Source organism: Serinus canaria, chromosome 6, assembly GCF_022539315.1.
Source record: "Serinus canaria isolate serCan28SL12 chromosome 6, serCan2020, whole genome shotgun sequence".
Taxonomy (NCBI): Eukaryota; Metazoa; Chordata; class Aves; order Passeriformes; family Fringillidae; genus Serinus; species Serinus canaria.
The window spans coordinates 22408339-22435151 of record NC_066320.1 but is presented as its reverse complement, the minus strand read 5'-3'; the positions used below and the strand labels follow the sequence as shown (position 1 = coordinate 22435151).

The following is a 26813-nucleotide window of genomic DNA, read 5'->3' as shown; positions in this document are numbered from 1 at the left end:
ACAGCACCACATCCACCCAGCCAGGCTAGACCCCCTGGCTAGAAGATAATCATCAAGCAATTCAGAAAAAGATCATCTTTAATTTATGAAATGGAGAATCAGTCTCAAACTTGGTTAGAAGTTGCACAAATAACTTATGATTGAACCAGTAAGAACTACAGCAGCCTCATGGCAGGAATGTCTTGGTCCAAGACAGAAGGCAGCCATGTCCTGAGGCAGGCTGGCGGGCTGAGACCCCAGAGGGAACCTGGGACTAAACTAACAACATCCCTCAACGTGCAACAGCTTCAAACACTGCCTGCTAAGCCCCCACCTCCTGCAGCACATCCCTTCTGCCTGCTTCCAAACACATCACAGGGATTGAGTAGTCACTCCCTTGCCTCAGAGACCCCTTTGGTGATTACCTGTCCATCCGCTCTCAGCCAAAACCAAGGAGACGAAAGCACCTGCTCCCCTTGGGTCCCTGGCTCAGCAGCTCTCTGATATGCTCTCAGCAGGTGAGATGATCCAACTCACACTGTCTAGCACAGAGGAGCTGAGGTGTCTGCCCGTCCCCACAGGGGTAAAATCCCAACCCTGTGACTGCCCAGTACTGTGTCAGACAGGATTCAACGAGGAATCAAAGGCACAAAAGCAAGACCTGGGATCTCCTTCAGGCTGTGCTCTCCTGCAAGAGGGGAGGGCACCAGGCTGCCTCACCGGGTCACCTGGGATTGCCCTGGGCAGGGAGGCACTTCCAGCAGCTGGGTTAGAGGTTGGTTCCCTGACCTTGCCCAGAATGGGAGGGGGCTCACAGTACAGCTGTGTGATAGCACTGAGTAGTAGGGGCTGTGGAGGGGAAGTGAGGGATAAACACATGCAATGGGATGCCCAGTGAAATGATACAGCTCAAGGCTCTGAGCTCAGTTCAAGCCCAGCACCTTTTCCAGGCCAGCAATAACTTCCTCTACAAGGCCAGAGAAGGGAACCTCAGCATAAAACAGCACACCCAGCAGATCCTGGCTGTGCAGCATATTGTCCTGTGAACAAATGCTTAAGAGTGGATTTGGTCCAAGAACCACAGCACTGCAAGTGGGAGGGTTCTACCAGTTACTGGGAAAGCCTTCAAGGTCCTGCCATCCCTGCTCCTGTTTGATAATCATTCCCTTGGTCACTTTGTCCCTCAGGAGCCCCCCACTCCACAAGAGTGAAAGGCTCTAGTGAAGAAGGACTCCCTGTGCAGTCTCCTCCTGCTCAGCTGCAGAGGCTGTGGCTCCCAAGAGCCATGTCTAGCACAAAGAAAAGTGCATTGGGGATGTGTCTGTTTCTAGCACTTGCAACCCAGCACCTCTTTGCTGGAATGAGCAGCTCTCTCTGCTCCCTGGGACAGGCTGGGATAAAATATTCTTGCTCCTGAGATCAAGCGATCTATCTCACATGCTGAACCTCTCTGCCTTCCCCAGCGATGATCACCTGGAATGAACAAACATTGGCATCACAGCATTTCACAGCTGAACCATGAACATCAGGCTCTCTCAGCCCACCATCCCTACCCTTCACCTGCCCTCCAGCACCAGCCTGGAACCAGCAGCATCCTGAGGGCTCAGGCACCCTTAGATTGTTTTGATCTCTGGTGCTTGGCCTTGTGTCAGGCTCTGCCGCTGAGCCTTCACTGCCTGCAGCCGCTTCCCATGCAGGCTGAACTGTGACCAGCTGAGGAGCTGCAGCAGGGCGCACGCGATGGGCACAAAGACGAGGAGGTAAAAGCAGCCCTGGCGAAGAGTTGGCTCCAAGGCCGCAGCAGACTCCAGCTTCGGCTGGGCACTCACCACGTTGTTCAGGGGGTTGCGCTGGAAGATGTCGTAGCCTGGTGTCAGAGAAGAGTTTGTGAGAATGGGGCTGTGGGGATGGGTCTTTGTCCATTCTCTTTGAGTGACCAGCCATGGAGACCAGGCACAGTTTAGCAACTGAAGAGCCCTCTGCACCCACCCAGGGCACAGCACAAGGTGCCACACACTGAACTCTACCCTGTTCTACTCCACTGCTTTCCCCAGGAGCATCCTTACCTGTGTATGCACAGAGCAGCCAGGTGCCAATCAGAGGGGCGAAGGTCTGGCCCGGTTTGGTGACCAGAGCCACCATCCCAAAGAGCAGGGCTGAAGCTGCCTGCTTCCTACGGTTCAGGACTAGATCCTCATCCACCAAATCAGTGACCACCAGGTTGAGTAACTTACAGGTCCCTTCTGTGAACACACGGTTGCTGCAGAACAACAGGCAAAGCACTGAATAGGGCTATCAAATAACAGGGAAAATGTGACAGACAGAAAAAATGGGAAGGGTGGAAAAGGTTTCCCCACACTTCAAATAACAATTTCAGGCGCCCTAGTTACAGAAGAGGAACACCACTATCACTAAGACTTTGTACCCCGCACCTCAGTCTTGACCTGCCACACAGACAGGCCTGGGGACAGGACACACTGAGCCTGTGGCTCACAGGCAGCTATAGCACACACTGAGGGCTGCGGAAGAGAGAAGCTCTCAGCATTTGGCAAATGCAGGTGCAAGCTGCCACTAGTCCTGCTGGTCTGTGACCTCCTGAACATCACTGCCTCCCTCACTCTGCAGCAGGGCAGCCTGTGGATTCTGCAGTGACCTGTCCCATGTGTTGTCAGAGCTAGAAACCATATGGCTTATGTATGATCCTTCCCCCTCTTCCCTGTCTTCCACTCCTCTTCTTAAAACAGAGACAACGCATTTTGCTTCACAGGAAGCAGAGGGCAGGGGAAGTGCTTGCCTACCTGGCAATGAAGATGCAGAGCAGATACACCTGATCAGGTCCTGCCAGGAACATGACAACACTCAGAGCCAGCTTCAGGAAGAAGAGTCCTCGCACCACAGCGTAAACCCCACAGCGGCGGCAGAGTGACAGGAAGTAGAGGTTGTTGAGATGGGGGGCAATGTAGGAAACACCTGAGCAGACAGATGCAGAAACAGCTTGATGGAGTTTCACTTTCCACCATGCCCCCAGACACAATACCAAGAGAGACAGCAAGGTTGCCTATTGCCAGTTGGACAATACAGAGCAGCTCCTCCACATATACAGAAGGCTGTAGCAGATTTATTCCATGGCTTTGTGGCACAGCACACACTTTCCTACAGAGGGAGACCTTCTTCCATCAACCTCATGGACAGAAAGGAAGAAAAGACTTGCCCAGTGTCATGCAGAGGCTGCAACTCAGCCCTGGAGCAGAAATGAGAGAGACAGGACTGCCTGACCAGACCTGGCTTGCACAGAACCCTCCCAGAGTAACTCTAGTACCAATGCCCACATATCTGTGGCAGCTTGGAAATGGTCTGTATGCTGCAGAAGGAAAGGGATAAAATTTAGGGCTGTATTCTCTGCTGTATCCTGGGAACACTGCATTCTGCAGCCCCTAGTGCTCAGAGCAATACCTCTCTGGAGTCTGGTGTCCAGTACATCAGGCTTGTCCTTAATAGAAAAGGCTCCAAGTTACTTGTGTGCCCAGGAAGGACAATTCAAAGGTCCCAGGAAATGTGTGGGGTGCGTGCATGTGTGAATTTTACAGCCCAGAGTCCTGCATGTGAACACACCTCTCCCCAGATGGAGTTTGGGAAGGGCAAACCCAGACTCGGGCCAGGTCCTGTGTAACTCAGCTGCTCCCTCCAGTCCCACCTGAAACTCACCAAGCAGGAAGGATCCAGTAGAGACAGAGATCTGGTCTGACAGCAGGTGCTCCAGGAACAGAGGGAAGAAGTTGCTATTAAAATGGCAGTGAAAAACCTGTGAAGGCAGCATGCAGACGAGCTGGTCAGCAGGAACAGCAGTGAGAAAGAACAGAAAAAGCTAACAGCCCTCTGAGCTCTGTTGTCCTAGGAGCCCCATGCCAAAGGATCATGCAGGATAGGCCTGGAGTACTTCAGCAGAGCAAGACCTTGGCTGTGACATTTCTGACACTGCTGGCTGAGATTGCAGAGCTGCAATGCCATCAGCTATGCCCACTTTGTGCCCAAAGTCAGCCCCACTGCCCAGCTGTACAGCACAGTGCTGCTAAGGCAGACAGGGCCAGCAGGTGACAGCAGTGACCATGAGGCTAGGGGAGACAGTGGCATGGCAGGAGGGAGGAGGCAGCCAGCAGGAGGACATCAGTAAGGCAGTGAGGCTTGAACAAAAAGATGCAGACCAGCATCTGCCTGAGGGAAACTGAAAGATCCTCAGGGAGCCATGACTGCAGCTCACAAAGCTGGGCAGGCTGCCGGCATTTGGTAGTCATCACTGAAGAGGATGAAGAACAGAAATGGTAAAAGCCAGCTGAGAGATGGATCCAGCTGGACAGTGAGAACAGTGGTGTGAGCCTCAGGAAAATTGAAAGGGAAAGGAGACTGTGCTGACAGCCACACAGAAAACAGCACTCCTAAACTCATCCTCTCTCTGAGCCAGGCCCTGTGCTTCTGCACCCCATATGGGCCGCACAGCCCTCAGTCAGCCCTCATAAGCCAGCCTACGCTGCAGAGAGAGGAAGGGGCACCCCACAGCTTGCTCAGGAAGTATCCTACTCACAAGCAGGGAGAGTGGCTACCAGCTGCTGAATCAGCCAGCATGTGCAGGAGGCTCCAAGAGCAAGTGGGTGCTGGGAACATCTCTGCCCTTCCTCAGGAACTTACATACTGCTGAATCATCCATCTCAAAGAGCCAGAGCCAGCACTCATCCCATGAATTGCAGCATGTCACTTCTGTGCCTACCTGGATGAGATTCATGCAGACAAACCAGAGGAAGTTGCGATGCCGGGAGAGCTGCTGGAGATACTCTGCCAGGGTGATCCTCTTCTCCTGGGGGACGGAGAGTTTCTCAATGTACAGCCTAAAGGAAAAGGAAGGATAAAAAGTAACCATAAATCCCTCACACCAAGACAGAGTTCCCAGCTCTCCCCGTGCAGATGCAGAGCTCTCTCTTCTCAGCTCCCATCCTGACCTTTCATATTCTTGGACCAATCAAAACAGTGGAGTCTATAACAATGATTGCTTATTGCTAGTAAGAAGCACAGGTAACAGGTCTCCCAAAGAACATCTGTCTTCTTAATAAAAAAATTGACCTTTCTGCCAAGAAATACATTCTCCTCTTATCAGCGATTCCACTATACATCCATTCCTCTTCCAGGTCCCTGCAGTTAGCTCACCTGGCAGATCTCATCAGGATCTGCTGCTTCTACAGCATAATGCTGGCAGCTCATAACAAGAGATGACAAGTGAGGCAACCTGAGGAAGGAGCTGAACAGGGAAAATCAGCTTGGTCTGGTCTACCAATAGCCCAGATACTATCAAGCAGCTGAAGTGAGTGACAGGGAGTGACATTCACTTGTCCAATTCCGTAGGACATGGGCAGCAATGTGATCTCATGCTCAAGCATGAGTGCTATCATAAGCTGCTTCTTTTATCACTTTACGACTCACAGTCCTCACTGAGTGCTCTAGACATGAACTCATTTCGTGTTCTAAACACTGGATGGACATATAGCAGGTTAGGCCTCTGCCTCCAGTTTGGACGAGGGCTGACACAAGACAGTTTTGTTCTATTTTCAGAGGAATGCGACAAGTGCGAGAGCTGATCCTGAAAACTGTATCAATAGACAAGAACGAGAGATAATTAACAAATTTTGCCTCATTCTGGATCTTCTCACATATTTATTTGCTGCAGATTTATGTCAGCCCTTTGTCCCTGCTGGGAATTCGTGACTCTTACTCTTTCAGGGTTGATTCCTGGTCCCATTTCGCTTTCCCATCAGCCTGAAACCGCTGGCGGAGCAGCTGTGTGGACAGGGTGAAACCAACAATGGAGCAGAGGGCCAGCAGGACGCAAAATATGCGAAAGGAAAAGAAGTCCTCCTTGTTCCACACTGCATAGGACATGAAGACAGACAGGGAGCCTATGGCACTGAAGAGGGAGCAGTAGAAGTTGAGGCTTGTCCTGTCTTTTGCTGAAACAGCCAGGTCTGCAAGCAAGGCGTTGTGATGGAGGTCAACCATGGTGAGAAAGCTGTCGTACATGCATAGGCAAAGGAGGAACTGCAAACCAGGATGAGCCCAGGAAACCCAGAAAGCCAGGAAAGAAATGGCAAAGAGGGGGCCATTGTGGCTTAGTGCTCTGAGCCTCTTCAGAACTACTTCAGGGGACGAAATCTCTGCTCCTGCCCTGCAACAGAAGGAAAAAAAATATTTTACGTACCTGGACAAAACCCTGCATGATCACATATTCTTCCTCTCCAAGGAAGTCATGTAAGTGGCACAGACACAAATACAGCTTTTGTTCAAGTAATAACCACCTACATCGGATATCTTCTCAGCTAATAGTGAATACACTCAAAATATAAGTTTAGGAAGGCCAAAAAGGGATTTTTTTTTCTCCAGAGCATTTCTCTCCCTGACAGTGCAGTACTGTCTGCACTTGGTGCAATGTAAATTATTTTCATGAGTTTTTACTAATTGCAGGAAGCCACACCACTACTTTACTTAAAATGTTGACATAAATACATGAGAAATGCTAATGGCCAACAATACAGAGCTATCTTGCCTTCCATCCTATAGAGTTTGGGAACAACTGGTCTGAGGCATTCTATGTGGAAATAACGGTACTTTTCCCCCTTGTGCCTCCCAAACCATGTACAGACACTCTCTAACACCCCATTAACAGGCTTGCTCATATAGCAGGGGCTGGAGATTTTATATGCCCATATTTTAGGTTCTGCACCACTCATGACTGTTAAGGGTTAGGGCCACATCTACCCAATAAGTGTGTGTGACTTTCTCTAAAAAGACAAGTACTGAAACAACATTTATGAGCACCAAACTTCAAAGATGTCACAAAAAGGAGGTATTTAAGAGTTCCATGCCCAGTAAGCCATTCCCACGCCATCATTTTAAAGCTGCCAATTTGACATCATCTTCCCCAGAGACTAAACAACTTCCCAGACTCTTCTGAACTTCACTTACTGCTGTGTGCTAAGGAATACTCGGTCACTCAGCCAGCCAAACAGAGGGTCATTGAGGCTGTTCCAGATCAGAAACACTGTCTAAGAAAGAAAACAGGACAGTGAAACAATTCACAGGACAGCTCCTTTCTGTCACCAAAGCAAGCAGTGCTGAGCTGGCATGGTGAGCTGTCAGCAGGAACAGTCCCAGCACACCTTCCCTGCCCCATCACCACTGTATGATGCTCCTGTCTGGGGCAACTGGCAGTAAGGCCAGTGGTTTTCACTGCTTGTGAAACACCCCAACATCCCCAGAGGAAAGGCATTTTCTGCATTTTCTGTCCCAGCTTGTTCTATTTTTACGTAAGTGGGAAAAACTGAAAAGCCTAAGTTAGCACTTGGAAGGCTCCCTTGCTCCCTCTCCAAAAGGGAACACTGCTGTTATAGCTAACAGTTTTCACATTTCTAGCAAGGAGCAGTCTTGGTTTCAGAGTTTCCTACTTAAAGAGCACAGAAGCCAATGGAAAAAAACTAACCTCTCCTATCCAAAAGGACAGTTTATCAATCTTGTAAACAGAGACGAAGGTGTCCACGTAGTACAGGAGGAACACATTGTGCAAAATAGAAACAAAGAGCGACAGAGACCCGTAGATCACTGCAGTGGGCAAATGGAAAAGACAAGCCAGCAGTCGCAGCCCCATGTTGGTGCAGTCAGTGTTCAGCTCCTTCAATCACCTCCATTTCAGGTGAGATGTCTTCTCCCAACACCTACTACATTTTTGTTGTGGCCAATCCATTGTTGCTCCTGCAGGAGAGAAAAAAAAATAAATAACATAAAATGAAAACAGATTCATTTTCTTAAATAAAGTAAAAGGTGAATCCAGTTAATTGGTAAATCTTTGTATGCAGCAATCAGAATTTGTATTGTTTTGAGGAGCTGCTACAAAGTGGATTGGAGGGAATTTAAGAGACTAGAAGCTGTCTGCTGCACTAAAGCTGTTTCATTAAGCTGAAGCCAGACTGTGGGCTCCTGGGGGTATGGCTGCCTCCTCCTGAGCAGCCTGCCCTGTCCTTTACCCTGTAATGTTCTTTGTTATCCAGCAAGCAGACAATTAATCCAGCTCTTTAAAGGCAAGGTCAGAGGAAGAATCAAGCTAGATAGCTGCAAACAACAAAGCAGCCTTCAGAAAACACACCTAGTCACTGGTATTTTTAGGTACTCACGTAAATTTTCATCCAAATAAAAATGACAAGAGCTGTGATGTAACCTCACATGTGCACAATGCTTTCCCCAGGCAGTCACAGCTTACTGCACCTGGGCTGGCTCAGACAGGAGTTATTTATGGTGAGCAGTGTTGCTGCTTTGTGGCATGAAGAGACACGACCAAAACACAACTGCAGCAGGCATGCTGCCATCACGCAATAAAAGTAAGCAGAAGTGCCTTAGCAATTGTTCGGCTTGTCTTGGAGTGGCCTAAGTCTTAGGACCATAGTCTGAAATAAAGATGCTTTGGCTGGATGGCAATATATACAGAAATAAAACACGTGGACACAGCAGCCTTAGATGAGAACAAGTCACTGTATATTCACAAGGGGCTGAGTGTGAGAGGGGGACTCCTCACACCTGCACCAACTGGAGCTTGTGGCCAGGAGTTGGGGCCAGAAATGTTCTCTTCTGCTTTTCAGGCTGAGCTTTCTCTCACACACCAGTTGCTACAGACCCAAGGCAAAACACAAGGCACTTATATGAGACATAAGGGTTTCTTAAATGAGTACAAGTCAGCTTCTCCAGCCCATGCCATCATGCCCTGTTCACAGCACTCGCATGAAGGGTGACAAAAAGGTTGTTATCTTGGCACTGTCAAAAGCAAGATAAAGGGCTGTGTGCCACTCCTGTTTCAGCCCTCCAGAGTCTGCATTCACCGAACTCCGATACAATGTGGGATAAGACTGAACACATAAGAAGTAGGAACATACGCACCACGCCATCCTCTTGGGCTTGCAACACCAGCTGCAGCAAGTCCAAGCAGGAAATCAAGCAGAAGAATAAACGTCTGGGTATGAAACCTGATGAAAGGACAGTCCCATTAAGCATTTCCCTGAAGCCATGAGTCTGACCACTTCTAGGCAAGATCAGAAAAGCAAAAATAACCATCTGCTCTGCCTAGGCCAAGGAATTCCTCATAACTAGTTCAGAAGGAGCAGGAACAGCATTTGTTCCAATCAATTACATCACTAGATTGAAACTGCACCTCGGTTCCACTCCCAGCCAAAGCCCTAGACCTCAACTGGATCCAACTGCAGAGCCCTTGTGGAGCTCAGACACAATTCTGCATTCCTGCCAGGCCAAAACCCATGGCCAGAAAAAAGGAAGACACCGCTTGGAAGAGAATTGAGCCAGACAATGAACCTTTACAGACATAATTAAAGACAGACAAGACTCAAGGGGAAATTTCATTTTGTATGGTCAAGAATTGGAAAGGAGTCACAATGTGTAAAGACAAAGGTTAAGAAGAAGGGAAAGTTAAGGCAAGATGCAAGTCCCCTGCCCCTCTCACCAAAAGTCTTCTGTGGAGGACTGACAGCAGAGCAGATGAAGACATCAGTGTGGTGGGCTCCTTCATGGAATTGTCAGGACACAAGAACTGGGAACACTCACTGTAACTAGCAGGAAGTCAGCTTAAAGCACACAAAAATATTTCTTTACCTGGCAGGTAGTAAACACCTGACATTCACTAACAAAGGACATTAGAGAGCTGGGCAGCAGCTTCAAAGGATTGGACAAATTCACAGAAAAGAGCCATACACGAACAGCTATTAAAGGGAGCAAGGCAGGGAAATCGCCTCTAACTGCCCCAAGCCAGCTGTGCAGGCTGGGGGTGGACAAGTGGAAAGCCATGAATGGTGCCCAGACTCCTGCGCTCTCCCCCTAAACAGCACCTCCTGCTGCCACCGTGGGGCAGGATATGGGGAGAGACAGACTAACAGTATGACCTACTAGAGTGATTCTTCTCCTGGGCTTGCCTTTGCTATTCAAAACCTGTGTGAAAGCAGAGCCTGCTCAAGACTTGGTCTCAGTGCTGTACTTCATGCTGTCCCCATCCAAAAAGTGCTTCACTGAGCACATGTTGCACAAACCACAGCTGTTGAAATTTCCAGAGACACCTCATTTTGTCATATAAATGCTACAGCACTGTTCAAAGAGGGTGAAGTTCCACTTCCTTTCTTTCTGCTCCCTCATCACTCCCTCACAGATGTGCAACCTCTCCAGCCAGCTGATATTTGCAAGTGATGTCACATTTGCTAGGATAGTCATTAGGTCATTCGATAGATATTTTTTCCCTTCTCATCTGCAAATGTGCAGTTAAAAAGAAACAAATCACAGTTGACTTTAAAAAGCAGATTTCACTTCTACACCCAAAGGACTGTGTTACTGCCACACTGGTATTTTCATAACCTTTTCCTTGGGATGGAGAATTATTCATGGAGTATGTCAGAACTTTTCAACATGAGGCTGTAAGAAGGAATAGGAAAAGGAGCTGCAGGAGGGAATAGCCATCATTCATTCACACTGAACCTCTAACACAGTCATAAAGCAACAAGCTCATAAATTAAAAAGCAATGAGTCTTTATTTGAGAAACTTCCTCCTCCGCATTTGACATCTGGCTCCTGCCAGTGACGTCCACAGATCTTATCTTCCTGAGGAGGATGTTGGAATACTGGCTACCAGGAAAGCACTGCTTTTGTTTGAGAGTGCTGGCATACAGCTGTGTCTGGAACACACCACAGCTTGGGGCTCACACATGTGCTCAAAGTTCCTAGCCAGCTCACAGCTGGATGCACGAGTCCTCGTGTCCCGTGGTGATTCGGCAATGCTTTGGCCTTACAACAAGGCTGAGCTCCAGCCTTCCACAGCTGAAGCTACTTGTACTGAGCCAGCAGCAGAGCCATACATGTGAATCTTGGCTCAAGAAAGCCTTTTAAGCAGGGCCAGATGATTTTTATGAGCTGAAGTTGCCACTCAGCAACCTGAAACAGCCATCTGCAGACCTGACTGCAGTATCAGGATGGCTCTCATGTTCATTCTCCCTTGTGTGGGTAATGCAGGCTGAAATCCCAAATAATACTTCAGAATATGTCTGTGCTTGCTGGAGCTGCCACAACACTGCCTCTGCTGCATATTCTGGGGTTTGAGGGGCTTACTAAGCCAGCTCTGTACGTCTGCAACTGCCACACAACAAATCCACCCAGCAGCTGAAAAAACCACCTGAGAGAAAACTCTATTTATAGACATTTGTCACAGCCAGACAGGACCTGGCTGCTGGGGTCTGGCCCCACTCACAGGGAAGCTGGGCTAGAGCTGCACCTGTGGAAGAGCTGATGTCCTGTGACCTGTCTCAGCAAAACACCTGGTACTGGGCACATCAACTCCTCCCAGAGCCTGCAAGTGACAGGCATGGATGTCTCTGTCTGGTCAGGGTTATCTGTCAGTAATAAGCCCATTTTGGGAGCACAGACCAGGTTCTGCACACTCCTTCCCTACCACACATGGTACCCCAGGACACCTCCACCATACAAGACATCTCAGAGGGTCCTCACCCCACAAAGCTACCTGGATTCTGGCAAAACTCTGGCAGGAAAACAAGAAATCCCCCCCACAGAGCTATGTGAATGAATGAAACCAAAAGCCTCCACCTAAACAAAAAAATACCTCTCAAAATCCTATTTCTGTCCCAGGAAAGCTCCTTCCTAGATACACTTCACAAAATTTAGGCTTCTCTGACAAAACTTTGGTATTGTGCACCCTTTTGACGTGCCCTTAAAGATGAATGTAACTCCAAGGCTCTCAGTTTCTCTACTCCATACTTCTCCTGAAACCCTCTTAACACCATCAGATAATCCCTTAGTATCAAGGACTCCTGAGGGAGCATTAAACACAGTCCTGTGTGAAACTTGAACAAGCATCCCAAAACAGGCTCCCAGCAGTTTTGTATCTGATGTGTGAAGAAATGAAAACTTTGAAACCACCTGGATCAGGCATGGAAACATGACTGAAAGATGTTATGAGGGTGTTTCCCAGTACTGTTTACCAATTCAACAATCATTGATGACTGTGCATCATGAGGTTAAGTAAAACCCTTCTTATTACAAGCAATCATGTGCTTCCATCACCCCTGCGGAGTTCATACATGCAAACACAAATGCCATACAGACAATTAATACCTTGAACCAGCTGGTAGCTTCCACGGAGCTGTGCTCCAGCTGAGTAATCTTGTTCAATCAGATCTCATTCCCTAATAAGAGCACAAGGTTTGTCAATATAGAGATAACAGGGCAGATCTCATAGCCTTGGAACTTGGCAAGGCTTTTACCTTCACAGCATGCAACATCCCCTGTCTAAAGAACTCATTGTTTTACAGTGTAAAGGAAGTGTGTTAGATGTATTAAAAAACTTGTTCCTGATCATTTGCTGAAAATATAAGCTCTAATCCTGTAATGGACCTCACAGCACAAGGATGGGAACCAAAGCCAGGTAACTCTGGCCTCAAATTACAAAACTAGAAGTAAGTTTGAAATCGTCAATGAAAACAAACCCCAAGATTTGCTTCAAAGGAGCTATAAGAGGGGATTACTGCACACATTTTGCCTGTTCTTTGTTAAGACTTGACAGGAAACTCCAGGTGAGAAGCAACTTTCACCACTCTGCCAGGGGCAGCCACCAGGAGTTTCTGCTACACAGCTTCCCGGGAACAGGTATTCTCTTCACCTGCGCAACCTCCAAGGCCACCGTCCCTCCGCAGGGCCCCATGCAGCCACAAGGCCACATGCTACTGACTGGGTCACCAACTGCAGCCACTGGCCCCCTGTGCGGGACAGGAGCGCGGGGAACCATGCGATGCCTGCCGGGTCAGGCTGGACATGGGGACACCGTGACTTGGGCAGCGCAGCCCAAGCAGCGCTGCCATCCCTGTGCCCCATCCGCAGCGGCTCTCCACGCTGCGGGGAGACCTGGCAACCCTGGCAGACGAAGAGGTGGCCAGGCAGAGGCGCTGCCATCCTTCCCTGGTGGGCTCTCCCGCAGGCTCCATAGCAGTGGGCTGAAGCCTGCCAGGTAAAGGGAAGGCGTAACAGGGACACCAGAGACCCGCGGCACACTCCGGGAGAGGAGGGCAATGCCAGAGTCCCCTCTCCTTGCCGGGAGGCAGACCCCACCGCCTCCAGCACTGAGCCCCGGGAGCGATGGCACCCCCCGACCCAAAGTGGGATCATCCACGATAGCAGAGGTAAGTATCCACCAGGGCTCTACCACTGTAGGGAAGGGGAGGTCCCCACTACACCACAGAGGCGCCCCCCCGAGGGGTAGTGTCTCTCCCACCCTACCCGTAGCACCTCACTGAGCGGACGAGGGATCTGCCACCCTACCACACTACAGGTAGAGAGACAGACCGGGGCCAGCGATGAGGCGGGAGAGACGCCCGCCCGCCGCCTCGGCGCCTCCTACCTGCGTCCGGCACCGGCGCTCCCCCGCCGCTCCGCCGTCGCACGGCGCGGCCGCGCATGCGCGCCCTCAGCCCCGCCCTGCGGCCATTTTGCGTCTTGGCAAGTGAAGCCGCCAGCACCTCCCGGCAGCCATCGCGTGCGAGGGCACGCTGCTCCCTTATTTGCATATCCCCGCCCCCAGCCGCACGAGCCTCTCTGGTGTGGCGCCACCTCTATGGTCAGTCCGCCCGTCGCCATGGAAATGCAGCCTGGGCGGGACGCCAGCGCTTGGAGACAGGGAATCGTAGAATCATCGTGGAATCATCAATATTGTATGAGATCTTCAAGTTTAACCAGTCCACCCGCCAGCCCATCGCCACCACTGTTACCCGTGAGCCACTAAACCGTATCACCCAGTGCCATTTCCAGAGGCCACTTGAAAACCTCCAGGGATGGCAACTCCACCATCTGTGCAACCAATTCCAATGCCTGATCACTCAAACAAAAAAAAAATCTAGTATTGAATCTGAATCTCCACTATCCCAGCTTGAGGTCATTTCCTCTGTCCCTCTCACTGTAGGCACGGTAGAAGAGACCGGCCTCCGCCTCATCACAACCTCCTGTCAGGGTTTGTAAAGAGCAGTGAGGTCCCCCCTGAGCCTCCTCTTCTCCAAAGAGCACGTGCCAAGCTGCAGAATAATTTAGTGGGAACCAAAATATATACATGGCTGCTTGGGAAGGTGGGGCAGTAATCCAGCAAATAACCTGTCTCTGGTCTTAGGAATTGGCAACTTATATTTCTCTCCCATGATTAATTTCCATTCATCCTGTGTATTTCAGAAAATAAGGACTAATATTGTCCATTATCATTTAAGATCTCTCTGTGGCCCTTTCTCTCAAAGAAGCAACCCCTATATTCAGTATATGCATCACCTTTGGTCTCTCACTGCAACAGTTAAGCTGCTCTCAAATTTCACCAGGGGAAATTTCACCACAAAAAATTGAGGCAAAAGCCAATTGCTGTGCACAGGAAGGTATTATTGCACCCTATTACTTACCCGTGGTTTTGCACATTAAACTTACTAGTAGCTTCTTAAGAAGGTAATTTTTATAAATTCCTAGAAGTCAGTCAACTAATTGTAATCAACATAGTTTGTAATTAAAGAGTGATTTGTAGGTATTTAGCTTCAGCTATTGAGATCACCTGCAGCAGAGCAAGGCATAAGACATTAATCAAAGAATCATTTAGTTTGGAAAAGACCTCTAATATCACGGAATCAGTAAGCATCCCAAAGGAGCTGCACTACTGCTGCTGTTGTGCTGGGTGATGATGAGCTGACCTTGCAGGAGTCACCCATTTAAAACTCCTGTGGAGATTTCTGTCTGTAAAGATCCACCACAGTGCAGGTGCTTACAATAAGGTAGTACTGATGGGAGCCACTGATATGGCTTCTTACTTAATTACGATCTGGATGAGCTGTGAGTACAAATACCAGCTTATCTGTGGCTGAGTGTGAGTAAAAAGCTTGGGGAGGACCAACACTAAGAGAAAAGGGGAGGGTTTAGGGGTTTTTTTTTGTTTTGTTTTGGGGTGGGGTTTTTTTTGTTTTTTTTTTTTTTTAAGCATTTAATGGGGGGGTTCTTTTCTGTGTTAGTTAGTCTGTTGCTTTAAAGGTTACAATTCTTTAAGTTTTGCTGACTTGAGAAAGAACCTGAAGTTTTGGTGAGTGCTTTTTTCAGGTTTTTCCATGCTGGCTTTATGTGCTGATTTTAGCTGCTGCTTTGCCTGTGTCTCGTATCCTTGTTCCATGTCTGAGCATGTAATGTAATTGCTGAAGGAATGATCCTCCTGTTGCCATCTTAAGGTATAAGGGCATGCTCAGGCAAGTTTTGGTGCCTTGGTTACTACAGGAGAAACTTCCATTAGGTCTAATGCAGTTTCTTAGGGCATCTCCTCCCTCCCTGTGTGTCCCTATGGTACTTCAGCGAAAAAGAGCCTGTGGAAAGTAACCTGCTTTCTTAGGATCAGGTTGTGTGTCCTACTGTTCCTTGTTTAAGTGAAGGCATTCTCCTGGTTGTCTTTTCTCCATGTGTGAGTACACATATGCCAAGCAAATCTCTCTCTGTGTTCTGCACTTATAGACTGGGCTGTTTTGCAATGTTTCTGCAGTTGAATGCTACCTTTAACGTTTGCAGTAGTAGAGCTGTGGATGACTGAGATATTCTGTATTTTGCCTAGCTTCTTAAAAACACAAACCCCTTTGCAGGTGGTGCTATTTTCACATCTGCTGTTTGATCATGTGGGTGCTAGTCCACGTACAGTATCATAACTTGGCTGTAGTATTGACTCCTGCCAGTGTTCTACTCTGTAATATTCTTAGCATCATCTACTTGTGAAAGATACTAATGTAAATCATTATTGTTGTGTGACGAAAGGCTTTAAACACATTAATTTGGAAAAAAATGAACTATAAAAGCCTTTGAGTTGATTGTATTCCTGGAAACACAAGATTTTCTTTTGATTCCTATTTAAAAAAAATCAATAGTGTTATTTGTGACTGATGTTCTGTATTGTCTAAAGACCATAACAGAAGTTAGTTGGTTGGTTTTTTTTCTAGTTATAACAAAGTTGTAGATCAGCAGATGCTGCAGCTGTCGGCCTTGGGGATGTAATAAGAGCAGTATTCCCATGGGTAGTTCTAGCTTAGATGTTTGAACTACACTAGAAATGCAGTGTGTGTTGCTGTTGTAACAGAAACCCCCCTTATATGCCAGAGGGGTATGTTGGATGTAATACAACCCCAAAGAGTGGATAATCTTTCCTGCCCTGTCCTACTGTTTAGGATGTTGACACTCCGGGAAGATGCAAGTGCATAAGACTATGCCTTCTGTACTTCTGCATATCCATCCTCAGTGCAGGATATGTGGGAATAGGATCTATTTAAAGAAGAAAGAGTTAAAATGCAAATAGTTTTCTGTGGCACTGATGTTTGTTAACAGAGGAAATCCACTGTGGGCACAACCTCATTCTGGAGAACCAGGCTGTGTCGTCCATTAACTCGTTTGCAGGATATCAGGAGACTCTCCCAAGAACACTTCAAGGACAAAGACTTGTAATCAAGCAGCTGTGAGAGTAGGATGCTGTGGAAGTACAAAACATGTTGCTCTGTTATGCAAACGGTCTTTGTGCAAGATAAGAAAGTGCTGGTAGGTAACTGGAGCTGGGCATGGGAATTAAGGCTGGAATTGAATGATTTGTCTTGGAGTGTGTAAAATAAACAATATATAACCAGGAGGAACAAAATGGACTGTCTGAAGCAGCTCTTGTAGGGTAAAACCTTTCAAGGCCACCTGCACCACATCGGTAATACCATATAAGGCTGAGATTACCAAGGTAACGATATCGGAATTGTCAGGCTTAATTATGGATGTGGCAAAACTGAGGAAGAAATAATCTGGGTGGATTGGCTGTTTGGGAGGAGACTGAGGTAAAGGAAGCATGAATGTGGCAGAAAAAGTGGATCCTGAAATTGAGAATAACGTATAAAATGAGACAAAGGTAAGATCAGCTGACTGAAGGATTTTAGGTGTCCAGACGATTGTGAAGCCTGAGGACCCAAGCTCACAGGACTGCTGAAGTGATGCTCTTTGAACAACCTGCTGGACTCTACATCAGGTCGATGCTGGAAAGAATTGTTGTGGGAGGGCAGAGCAAAGTGGGGTAGATGTGCATCCTAGTGCTAAGTGGTGTGGGAGGGAAGGGTGACTCAACAGCATCATGTGTGGTTTGTAAGACTTGATTAGTAGCTTCATAGCTGTGTGCAAAGTGATATAAATAGCCATGAGAAGCTACTGGTGCATTAATGAAGTTATTGGCTGTTTAGTTGACTTATTAGTGTGCTTGATATAATTAGTGCCCTGAGTCTGTTCCCTCAACACTGTAATATGAAGGGGAATAGCTGGGCAGAAGTCACAGCTGGGGGCTCAACCAGGACCTCCTAATTTAGGAGCTTGAGCTAACTGGTAGTGAGATCTTTGAAGAAGATGTGTGGATGGGGATGATGGGTGTCAGATGAACTCTTGAGTGAGAGGAGCAGCAGGTGTGTGCAGGCTGTGTTTTAACATGGAGGTGATCCTTAGGACTGAATGCTATGAAATAGACATTAAAATACGCTCAACTGAAGAAAGACTAGTGTCTACATACACAGCTGCATCTGGGAAAGGGTTTAAATGAGAAATAACATGGTGGCTGGGGTACTGAGACATGGGACACAGATTTGAACCTCAGGTGAGGAAGACACCTGATGTAAAGGGTGCCTGCAGTGGTTACTGGGAAGATGAGAATGATGGTGGTAGAAGCTTTAATAACACAGAAGTTAGGCTAAGCTGAAAGGAGAATGGGTCAGAAAAAGAGAAACTGTGGAGTATATCCAAAATGTATATTGTGGTGCAGCAGATGCATGCCCAGGGAGAGGCTGAATAGGTGTCAGTGTCAGGATCACCTGGCAGCAGGCAGGGATGTTTTCTATAGCCTTGCCTGCTGATGGAGTCACCCTATGGTAACACTCATCATGTTTTATTCTTGGTGGCACAGCTGTTCCAGAGCTGCTGTGTTACTCAGCAGCTGTAGACTGAGTAGGAGTGGCTGCTCCAAACCTCTCTGTCCCCAGTGAGTTGCATTTGACTGCTATTTGAGCAGAGTTATGCAGGGAGGTGGTTTTTGGATAACGGCTGTCAAGTAAAGACTTGCTCTGCAATGACCTGGCCTTTCCCTGGTGTTTTGATTTCATACAGAGTCTGGGCTTTGCACAGACCTCAGAAACAAATGCCAGACCCACACTAGACTTCAGTGCTTTCTGGGAATGTTGCTTTGAATAGCTGAAATGGATCTATTCCCTCTTCAAAGGGCCTCTATAAGGGGTGACTGACTGTAGAACGCATTAGCTGCTATTTCCAGAGTTACCAATGCCAGCTGGAGCTCTTTTCTTCGTGGTGCACTAGTAATAGCAGGGTGAGACTGGTGTCTTCTGGCTTCAGAAGTTAAACTCTCCCCCTTGGCTGAGCTGAAGGGATTGTTCATGGAGCTCTTATATCAGCTGTGCTTGTGATATTCTTCCAGTTGGCTTGGACCGTGAAGTAATTCCTGATAGAAAGAGGGGTGAGGGGAAACAGGGTCAGAACCCCAGCACAGCTGGGGGAGTTCCTCAGACTGGGTTAGTGATGTGTGGAGGCTTGTTCTCTACAGCATTGATTTGTATTGCTATTAATCACTGCTATCTGCTGGTACCTTGAACTGGGTGTGATGCAGTAACCCCTTGTGTGAGTATTTAACACTTCTTGGAGTACTTTGCTGGAGCAGTGTGGGTTGATTTTTCTCTTGGGGAGTGTAGCAAAATGTGGTGCTATTTTATGTTGAGGAGGTGAGTGGGTTTGTGTTCAAAATGCAAGTTTTTCCATTATTTAGAAGCACTACTATGGGAATCTGGTCCTCTAGATAAAAACAAAGGCCTGAAAAGGCGCAGCTTTTAATGAGCTATTGCATTTTCCTTGAATTCCTGTGTTGCTGCCAGGCATGTCTGGCTAAGAGAAAGCATCCCGTTTAGGAAGGCAGCCAAGTGCTTCTGTCCTAAGGATCAGTACTGGTGGTGGAGGATCAAAGTTATTGTGTTGTATGGCTTTTTGTACTGCTTTCCCACCTCCCCAAGAAGTACTTGGGAGTCTTCTCCTGGATGAGTTTTACTGAAAAGACTTCAAACCACGCATGACCTTAAGTTGGCAATAAAGAGATAGAAGTGACAAGGAAAAATATGAAACTGCTTTGTCATGATCTTCTCCCACGCACTATCTCCAGCTACCAGGATGCTGGATATGTGGGGGACTGACACCAGAGTGATGGAAGACAAACCTTGGCTGCATAAAAACATTCAATTTTAACATCTTACTTTAAGCAGTCCTTGAAGTTTAGGTTTTTTTTTTAAGTCTTTACCAAAGCTTTGTAAGGTGGCAACAATTTTGCAGACTCTACTCAAAATGGGGAAACTAACTGGAAATAACTCATTTATTTTTCATCTTCTTGGCTGGGGGAAATTGGTGCTTTCGCAGTATTCATCCCTGTACCCTTGGGAGTTATTACAGAGCAATGGCAGGAGATCTGTGGGTTTTTTGTGGGATGGGGAGAGGAGGAGGAGGTCAGGAAAAAAGCTAGAAAGAATAGTCTGAAAGCTTGAGTGCTGGAACAGAGGAAAGGGTAACTTAATGGTATCTTCATTTGTGAGCTGATCACAGGGCTATGGAATGAGATGAAAATATTCTGGGTAGAGAGTTCCAGTAAATTAGATGGTAATGTCCTCTCCCATGGGCCCAGTGTCCCTACAGTTGTGTTGGCTTGCAGCATATTCCCTGAGGCAGTATCTAAACCCATCCAAACTGCTAGCCTGACCTGGGAACCCTTGTCTGCTTGGACAGAGGACTTGGTGAAACCAGTCTCTCCAGACATGTGAGATACTTGTATGAAGTTTCACATGTTGGGTATTGTGGCACACCTGTGTGTTGGTAATGCCCATGATTCAGTCAGGCTCACTTCAGTCTCTCTCCTACAGAATGTGAAGTCTGGCATGGAATTTAAAATTTTCTTTCCTCTGTTTTCTGTAGCTCACAGTGGTCTCTGTGTTCCACAAGTACCTAAAAAGAAAGCTCACCAAATTCAAAGCTAGCCTAGGTGATAGTAAAGCTCTACTGCCCTGAGATGTTCAGAAGAACCATGATCTTCTGTATTTTTAGCAGGTAATTTCTGCTGCTTTAGATACTAGGAAAGCCCTACCAGACCTGGGCATTTCTGTTTTAACTAGTGGTGGTTTCATCACCTGCAGTAACTGAGAGGGCTGAAACCAAAGCTTCTCTTATCGAATGTCTTCTCTAATTTTGTATTGCAAACATTGCTTGGTTGCTCCATAGCAACTCTATGTGGGGCAGCTGGTGTGAAGCATGCTTTGCTTGTCAGGCCTTTTTTTGGGAGCTGTGTTGTCAGTCCCCTTGACCTCCACCAAGATGTTTGAGGAGGGAAAGATGACTGGGGCAGTGGGTGAGGGAATTGCTGGATTCAGCTCTGGCAAGTCTGGGAATAGTCTGCAGTATCATGTTCTCACCAAGAAGAGATGACAATCTTATGTTAGTTTTCTATGATCACTTTTGGAGTTTTCTCTCCTTTTTATTGTGCCTGGTGTCTCATTCAGCACCAGCCAAGTGGGATCTGAACCCTTTTCCAGCAAGGTCAAAACTGCTGGAAAGGGTTAAAAGGAGAGGCTGCCTTGTCTCTTGCTGCGGCCTTTCTTACTGTGTTGGCCCCTTGTTGTTCCCTGCTGCCAACCACTGCTCTAGGTGCCCTGGAGTGAGGAGGCTTGGCTCCTAGGCACAGCCTGCTCTCTGCCCATCCAGGCTTTCCGTCTGTGCCACCAATACATGCCAGGTATTGGTGGATGTCAGTGGCTCTCAGGAGCAGGCAAGCATTTAGCAGAGCTCAAGTTTTAAGGTCTGCTTTGCCTGTTCCTGCTCAGGACATTCAAATGCTGGGCAACAGATGTGATTTTTGAATTTTTTTTTTTTCTCAAGGGGTAACAGAACTTGAAAGTGGAGCAAAGGAGGATAGTAGTTCTGAAGAGACAGATCAGCTAGGATCCCCTTTCCTTTTCTGGTCCTATAGTTGGTCCTGAAGAGTTGAGGCTGTCAGGTATTTACTTCCAAGACCAGGCCAGCCTCTGGCTGCTGGTACTGGAGAAACAAGAGCAGGTGGATCATAGTATGGTTTGAGTTGGAAAGGACTTAAAGATCATTCAGTTCTAACTTCTCTGTCATGGGCAGGGGTACCTTTCACTAGACTAGAGCTCTCAGTGCCCTATCAAGTCTCACATGGAATGCTTCCAGGGATGGGGCACCAACAGCTTCTCTGGGCACCCTACTCTGGTGCCTCACCACTCTCACAGTAAAGAATTTTAATATCTAATATTCAATTTTAATTCACTCTCCATCAGTTTAAAACTATTCCTCCTTGTCCTATCACTGCTTGCCCTTGTGAAAATTCCCTTGCCAGCCTTCTTGGAGACCCCATTTAGGTACTGGAAGGTGCTATAAGGTCTCCTTGAGAAGAGGAAGGGGAGAAGAAACTGGGGATTGGACTCCTTCCTCATGTGGTACCATTTGGTGTTGGTGTTTGGAGTTGGTTTTCTTAAACATCTGGCTTTTGATGCCTTCCGGCCATCAGGTGGCCTGACAAATGATCACCTTCTGGGCAAACCCTGTTTTCCCTGGAGCAGTGTCTGCTTTTACTTCCTGGTTAGTGAGGGATGGGGTGGGCAAGCTGGTACTGGTGCTCTCAAAGCCCTTTTCTCCTGTACACATGGATTTGTCATGACTTAGCCTGAAGGTCAGTATGAACAACAGGCAATTGTGTAATGGTGGGGTAAACTGCATTGTCAGCCCCTGGGAGCACCAGGGTGCAGCTCGCAGGGCAGGAGTGCCTCCTGCATACCAAAACCTTGTTGCAACACACCCAAGCATTCAGAGCAGTGCTGGGCCCTGCAAGCCAGGAGCTGGGGCTCAGTGCCTCTGCAGGTAAGGCTGTGGCTGGGCAGTCTGAGAGCTCTGTGCTTGGGAGCAGGCAGGGACAGGGCAGCAGCAGGCAGCTGTGAAGGGGGGCCTGGCAGAGGCCACCCAGTCAAGGCTTGCCCTGACAGGTTTGCAAACTTCCTCTGGGGCTGTGAAGTCCTGTGTAGGCTGTCAGCACACTCCCCCCGGGTGATCTGCTTCCAGGAAAATGTATTTGCTTCTGTGGTAGGGCATGTGATAATGCTGCCCTGAAGTGCTTCTAGCCCTGCTTAATCCTCATGTTGTTCCCCCTTCTTATCTGTTCAGTTTGCTTCCTCTTGTAGGTCATCCTGCCTGGCTAAGACACCAGCTTGTTCCCCGTATCTTTCTTCAGTGTAAAATCAAAGCAATTAGTAGCTGTGCTCAGGCTGCCTTGTGATAAGCCCCCAGTGATTTCGATGGCCTGTCAGTCCTTCTTGCAGCTGCCAGGAAGACCTGGGAGCAATGATGCTGACAGCCAAAATGCAGGGTGCTACAGAAGCTTTTGAGCAAGAGCTGGTCATCAGCTAGATGAGAACAGGTTCTCCAGGATTGTCCTTAACTGGCTTGGAGCAGCACACCCAGCAGAAGGGGTGTAAGCTGGGCTTGCTTTGTTTCATGTGATGGATGCAATAACTGCATGCTCTCTGTGCAGACCACTTGCTCTGAAATACAAGCACTTTACAGAAGTGTGGATCTCAATAGGAATGCATGGATGAGCTATTTAAAGAGGTGCTGAAACTGGTTTTCAAGATGAGACCATTTATTCCATGTGCCTGCCTCTTGCTGCTGTTGACATACAACATCTCTTTGGATTTTTGTGGTCATTCTGAGCAAGTTAGGCAAGTAGGTTGTGAACTTTGTTTCATTTCCTCCTATCTGAGGGGGTGATGGTTATGGGTGATGGCTTTGTCTCCAAGGCTGTAAGTCTTGTTTAAGGGTGCTGCCTGGTCTTGACTGAATACTCCAGTGCTGTTCTGCTGTTCCACTGGTGGAGTGTAGGTGTCTAGCCCTGAACCCATGGCAAAAAAAGGCTTGAGCTAGTTAATGTACATTGTGAACCTCTAGGAAAAGGAAGAACTTGTGCTAGCTAAAAAGAAAAAAAAACATTTTGCATTGCCTGACTCAGCATTGCTTGTGTCAGGCAACTCTTAGGGGACAGCTGAACTTTCATCTCTTTCTTGGTTAACACCTGTGGGAGAGGCAACTCTAGTTAAGGCAAGAAGAGCCCACAGGATCTGAACTTCATGGGGAAAAAAAAATCCAGTTTGCTGCCTATAGTCCTATGCATGATCTTTTCCTGTCTCTGATAGCAAACTCTTTAAAAATAAAACAACCCTATGCTATATACAGCTTCCTTTCTGGCCCTAGGGGAGATGATAATGAGTCATGGGAGGACATTGCTTCATGCCCTGGAGGGTGCTTGGATATCTGGCAAGGGCAGGTTAGGAGCAAATTCAGCTGTAGGTCAGAGTTGTTCAAGGTAAATGTACACTTAAACGTGAATGGTAATTAGTGAGACCAGAAAGAGAAACCTGTACATGAGAACTTGTCAGAGGAAGTATAGATGTGCCTGGATTTTGCTCTAGAAATAAACAAATGGTACAGCTCTTGTTTGCTTATCAGAGTAAAAGCAGGGCTTTGGGAGGATGGGGAGAGAGTCAAGGGCAGCTGAAGATCTTTTTATTTGTTCAAGATTTCCTTGTCTGGGCAGGATGGCAGTTGTCATGACTGCAGCAGGGTTGGGCTGTGTTGCCTCTTTCCTTTCTTTTCCCTGATTGCTTTGTTTCTTTCCCTTGTGCCTGCCTTTCCCACTTTTATGCCTGCTCAAGGGCCTTCAGCTCCTCACAGTATCTTGCTGCCTCCCAGCACTGCAGTTATGAGGATATGAGGGTGACTCTTCTGCCCTCACTGGTTTTTATGTCAGCTTGTTCACATCTTTGCAACTCAGATGTGTGGGTTAAATGATGTCTTGCAGAGGAGCTAACAAGCAGTCACTGACAATGTGGTTTACTTGTTCTTGGTAGGTTACTGCTCCTGCAAGCTGTGGGGAGCTCCTTGTATTATTTATTAATTAGTTGGTATGCTTACAGTGCATCTCCTTATTCACCCCAAAATGTATATAACCAATATAAATTGTCTTTTCCCCTTCTGTCCTCACAGCTTTTGAGACTTAGCAACTTCTCAAGAGAAGTGCCCCCTGTGTAAAACCCCAGGCTCCTGTACAATGTACCAGTCCAGCTTTGTGCCACGGGAATATTATCCAGCCATGATCCCACCTTCTGCTTATACCTACCCACCGCTGCGGCCTGGGAGAGCAGAAGACATGTCCAGATCTGTGATGTTCCCTCCCATTCACATGCACAACTTCTACAGTCGACCTATCACCTTTGTGGTGGACAGGAACAGCTACCCTGACTACGCAGGAGGTCAGGTGGAGTATCATCATCTGTATAGTGCCTCCAATCCCTATATCCATCCATACCACACCTGGCACTTCCCTCCCATGGTCCCTATCCCTCTCTACAGCCCCTATGCAAACTACCATCCCTATGCTCCCTGCCAGAGGTCAGATCAGTATCGAGATATGTGGCCAGAAGGCTTCACAATGAGAGGGGAGCTTCAATGGGGGAAGCTTGGAAAAGTGTTTGGGCCAAGGAAAGACCTCCCAGAATTTGTGAAGGATGATCTCCGGAGGGTTTATGGCACCTACCCCCGGACCAATGTTTCCATATCCTATCGGAAAGGAGAGTTCTTGGTCAAGGGAGACCCCAAGATAGAAGACCAGGAATATGCAGTGGAGAAAAAGGTCATCCAGCAGGCTGTGACGCCCAGTGCCAGTGAGGCAGATGACAGCAGCGAGGACCGGAACCGTAAGAAGAAAAAGAAACTGAGACATTGAGGGAGTCGGATACCCAATGGACTGCTGCTCCAGTACCCTCATGGGACCCAGCTGGCAACTGGTTTTGGTGTGGTTGGCAAGTAGCACAAGCAATGGATACCACTATTCTTGTTGATTTAATTGCCCCCCATCCGCCACAATCTTACGGCAGATTTACCCTTATTGACGCACAATGCCCATCCTGTGAAGAAACCACATGACACTTGACTGTTGGGTAAGCTCGTTGGTCCTGGTTTTGAAATGAGCATTTGATTTCCACTGGTTTGGTTGTCTGGTCACAGCCTGGTGGGGGATCTCCAAACTACAGCTCTTGATCAGAGAAGATGGGCCTCTTCCTACCTTGTCCAGGGGAAAAGCCTGTAAGCTGGTTCTCTTCCTGGAGAGATAAAAGCCGAATTTCCTTCAGGCTGAGGGCAGTGCAGGTCCCAGAGGACACAGGGTTTCTTGAACACTCTGAAGAACAGTTGTCTGCATGTCTTGTCACTGCTGTTTATGACCATATCATAGTGCTTTATCACCACATGAGGCCTGTGCAGCACTTCCCTACACTCTGGCGTCCCCATCCTCTTACACTTGATAGTGTGGTGTCCAGTACTCCTGGCCACATGTCCTTATTGAAACTGCTGTTGAGGCCCTGCTCTGGGTCTGACTTGGCTCTGGTTGGAGGTGCTGGCTCTCCCATGAGATTACTGGAGTTATGTGAATCACAGCACTTCCATAGCTTGGTGGTTGTACTGGAAGAGCTGTGCTGGAAGCCTGGAGGGCTGTGAGGGCCTGGGTCTGACTTACTTGCAAACTTCTAAAAACTTCTACCTTTTAAATGACTATAAACAATAAAAAAACCCAAATGCATATGCTTATATTTCTGATTCTTAAATACATAACATCAGTCTCTTTTGTGAGCAACTTACTATCAGATCTGGCACCTTTTTGTGAAGTTAGGGATGGCTTCTGCTGTGGTTCATGCCCAGCCATGGTGCCTTGTCCCACTTGGCAGTACCCTGCCTTGCCCTAGCTTATTTTCTGCCAGCTTCTGTAGGGACCAGCAGGAACTTTATAAGGATATGGAAGAAATATGGGACCTTCTCTCTCTCCCGTAATCTCCTAGTCTCCCTCTGGCCTCACACATGGGAGGGAATGGGATATTACACATCTGCATAGCAAAGTAGAGACTGTGAGGGTGAACTTGGAGGCTCTTGGTTGTTCTGAATTGCTATAAAGGGAAAGCAAGTGGACTTTCTTTAATTTTTTTTTTCTTAGTTAGTGCAACAGGTTTTGTTTAACCAATTGCCAAAGTGTCTCTGCAACTGTCTGCATTTCCCCTTCCCCATTTAGCTTCTTGGAAATGTGTTAACTCTGCTGTCAGACAAAGCTGCAAGAGGGCTGAACCAGAAAAACTGCTGTAGAAACCTTGGATCAAACTGGTTCTCTTTGGCTGTGCTGCCAACAGTGGCAGTGGGACTTGCTGAATGGGCTAGGAAAGGCCTCCATTAATGACAGCTGGCTAATCAGTTATGCTTTTGATTACCTAGTATAGGAAAAAGGCAGCAGCTCCTGCTGGGTTGGTTGGTTGGTTGTTTGTTGAGGTTTTTTTAATCTCTTCCTTGGCTGAGCAGGCTGTCCTGCCTAGTTAGGGACATGCACTTAAATGCCTGCATTGGTAGTGCGCCCCCAGTCCTTCCAGCAGCAGCAACTCCTTTGGGCAGTGAACCCAAAGTTCATGCACTGGATCCTTGCACAGTGGTTCAGCACCTCAGTGGGGTGTGGGAAGGAGATTTTTCCCCATCCCCTGCAGCTGTTCTGGGACACAGCTGAGCTGTCAGGACTGGATGCTGCCTGCCATGGGCAG

At 47.7% G+C, this 26813-nt stretch overlaps 2 protein-coding genes across 10 annotated transcripts; one reads left to right on the top strand and one right to left on the bottom strand.

The window, feature by feature from the left end:
• Positions 1 to 60: 60 nt before the first annotated feature.
• MFSD13A (major facilitator superfamily domain containing 13A) lies at positions 61 to 13528 on the bottom strand. Of its 3 annotated transcripts, XM_030240866.2 has the most exons (10): positions 13466 to 13527; positions 12187 to 12257; positions 7499 to 7767; positions 6985 to 7064; positions 5738 to 6187; positions 4742 to 4859; positions 3685 to 3781; positions 2778 to 2949; positions 2046 to 2239; positions 61 to 1846 (listed from the first exon to the last, which is right to left on the bottom strand). In XM_030240866.2, the coding sequence occupies exons 3-10, from the start codon at positions 7661 to 7663 to the stop codon at positions 1593 to 1595; spliced, it is 1530 nt and encodes a 509-aa protein (XP_030096726.1). In that variant the 5' UTR covers positions 7664 to 7767; positions 12187 to 12257; positions 13466 to 13527; the 3' UTR covers positions 61 to 1592. The 3 variants fall into 3 exon arrangements, with proteins under 3 accessions (XP_030096726.1, XP_030096725.1, XP_050832051.1); XM_030240865.2 differs by lacking the exon at positions 12187 to 12257 and having other exon boundaries at positions 13466 to 13528; XM_050976094.1 differs by lacking the exon at positions 12187 to 12257 and having other exon boundaries at positions 13470 to 13511.
• Positions 12268 to 25864, top strand: C6H10orf95 (chromosome 6 C10orf95 homolog). 7 transcript variants are annotated; one of them, XM_018910660.3, is made up of 2 exons: positions 12268 to 13247; positions 24226 to 25864. In XM_018910660.3, the coding sequence occupies exon 2, from the start codon at positions 24290 to 24292 to the stop codon at positions 24962 to 24964; it is 675 nt and encodes a 224-aa protein (XP_018766205.1). In that variant the 5' UTR covers positions 12268 to 13247; positions 24226 to 24289; the 3' UTR covers positions 24965 to 25864. The 7 variants fall into 7 exon arrangements, with proteins under 7 accessions (XP_018766205.1, XP_050832052.1, XP_018766206.1 ...); XM_050976095.1 differs by lacking the exon at positions 12268 to 13247 and adding an exon at positions 14905 to 14922; XM_018910661.3 differs by lacking the exon at positions 12268 to 13247 and adding an exon at positions 15085 to 15166.
• Positions 25865 to 26813: the final 949 nt, after the last annotated feature.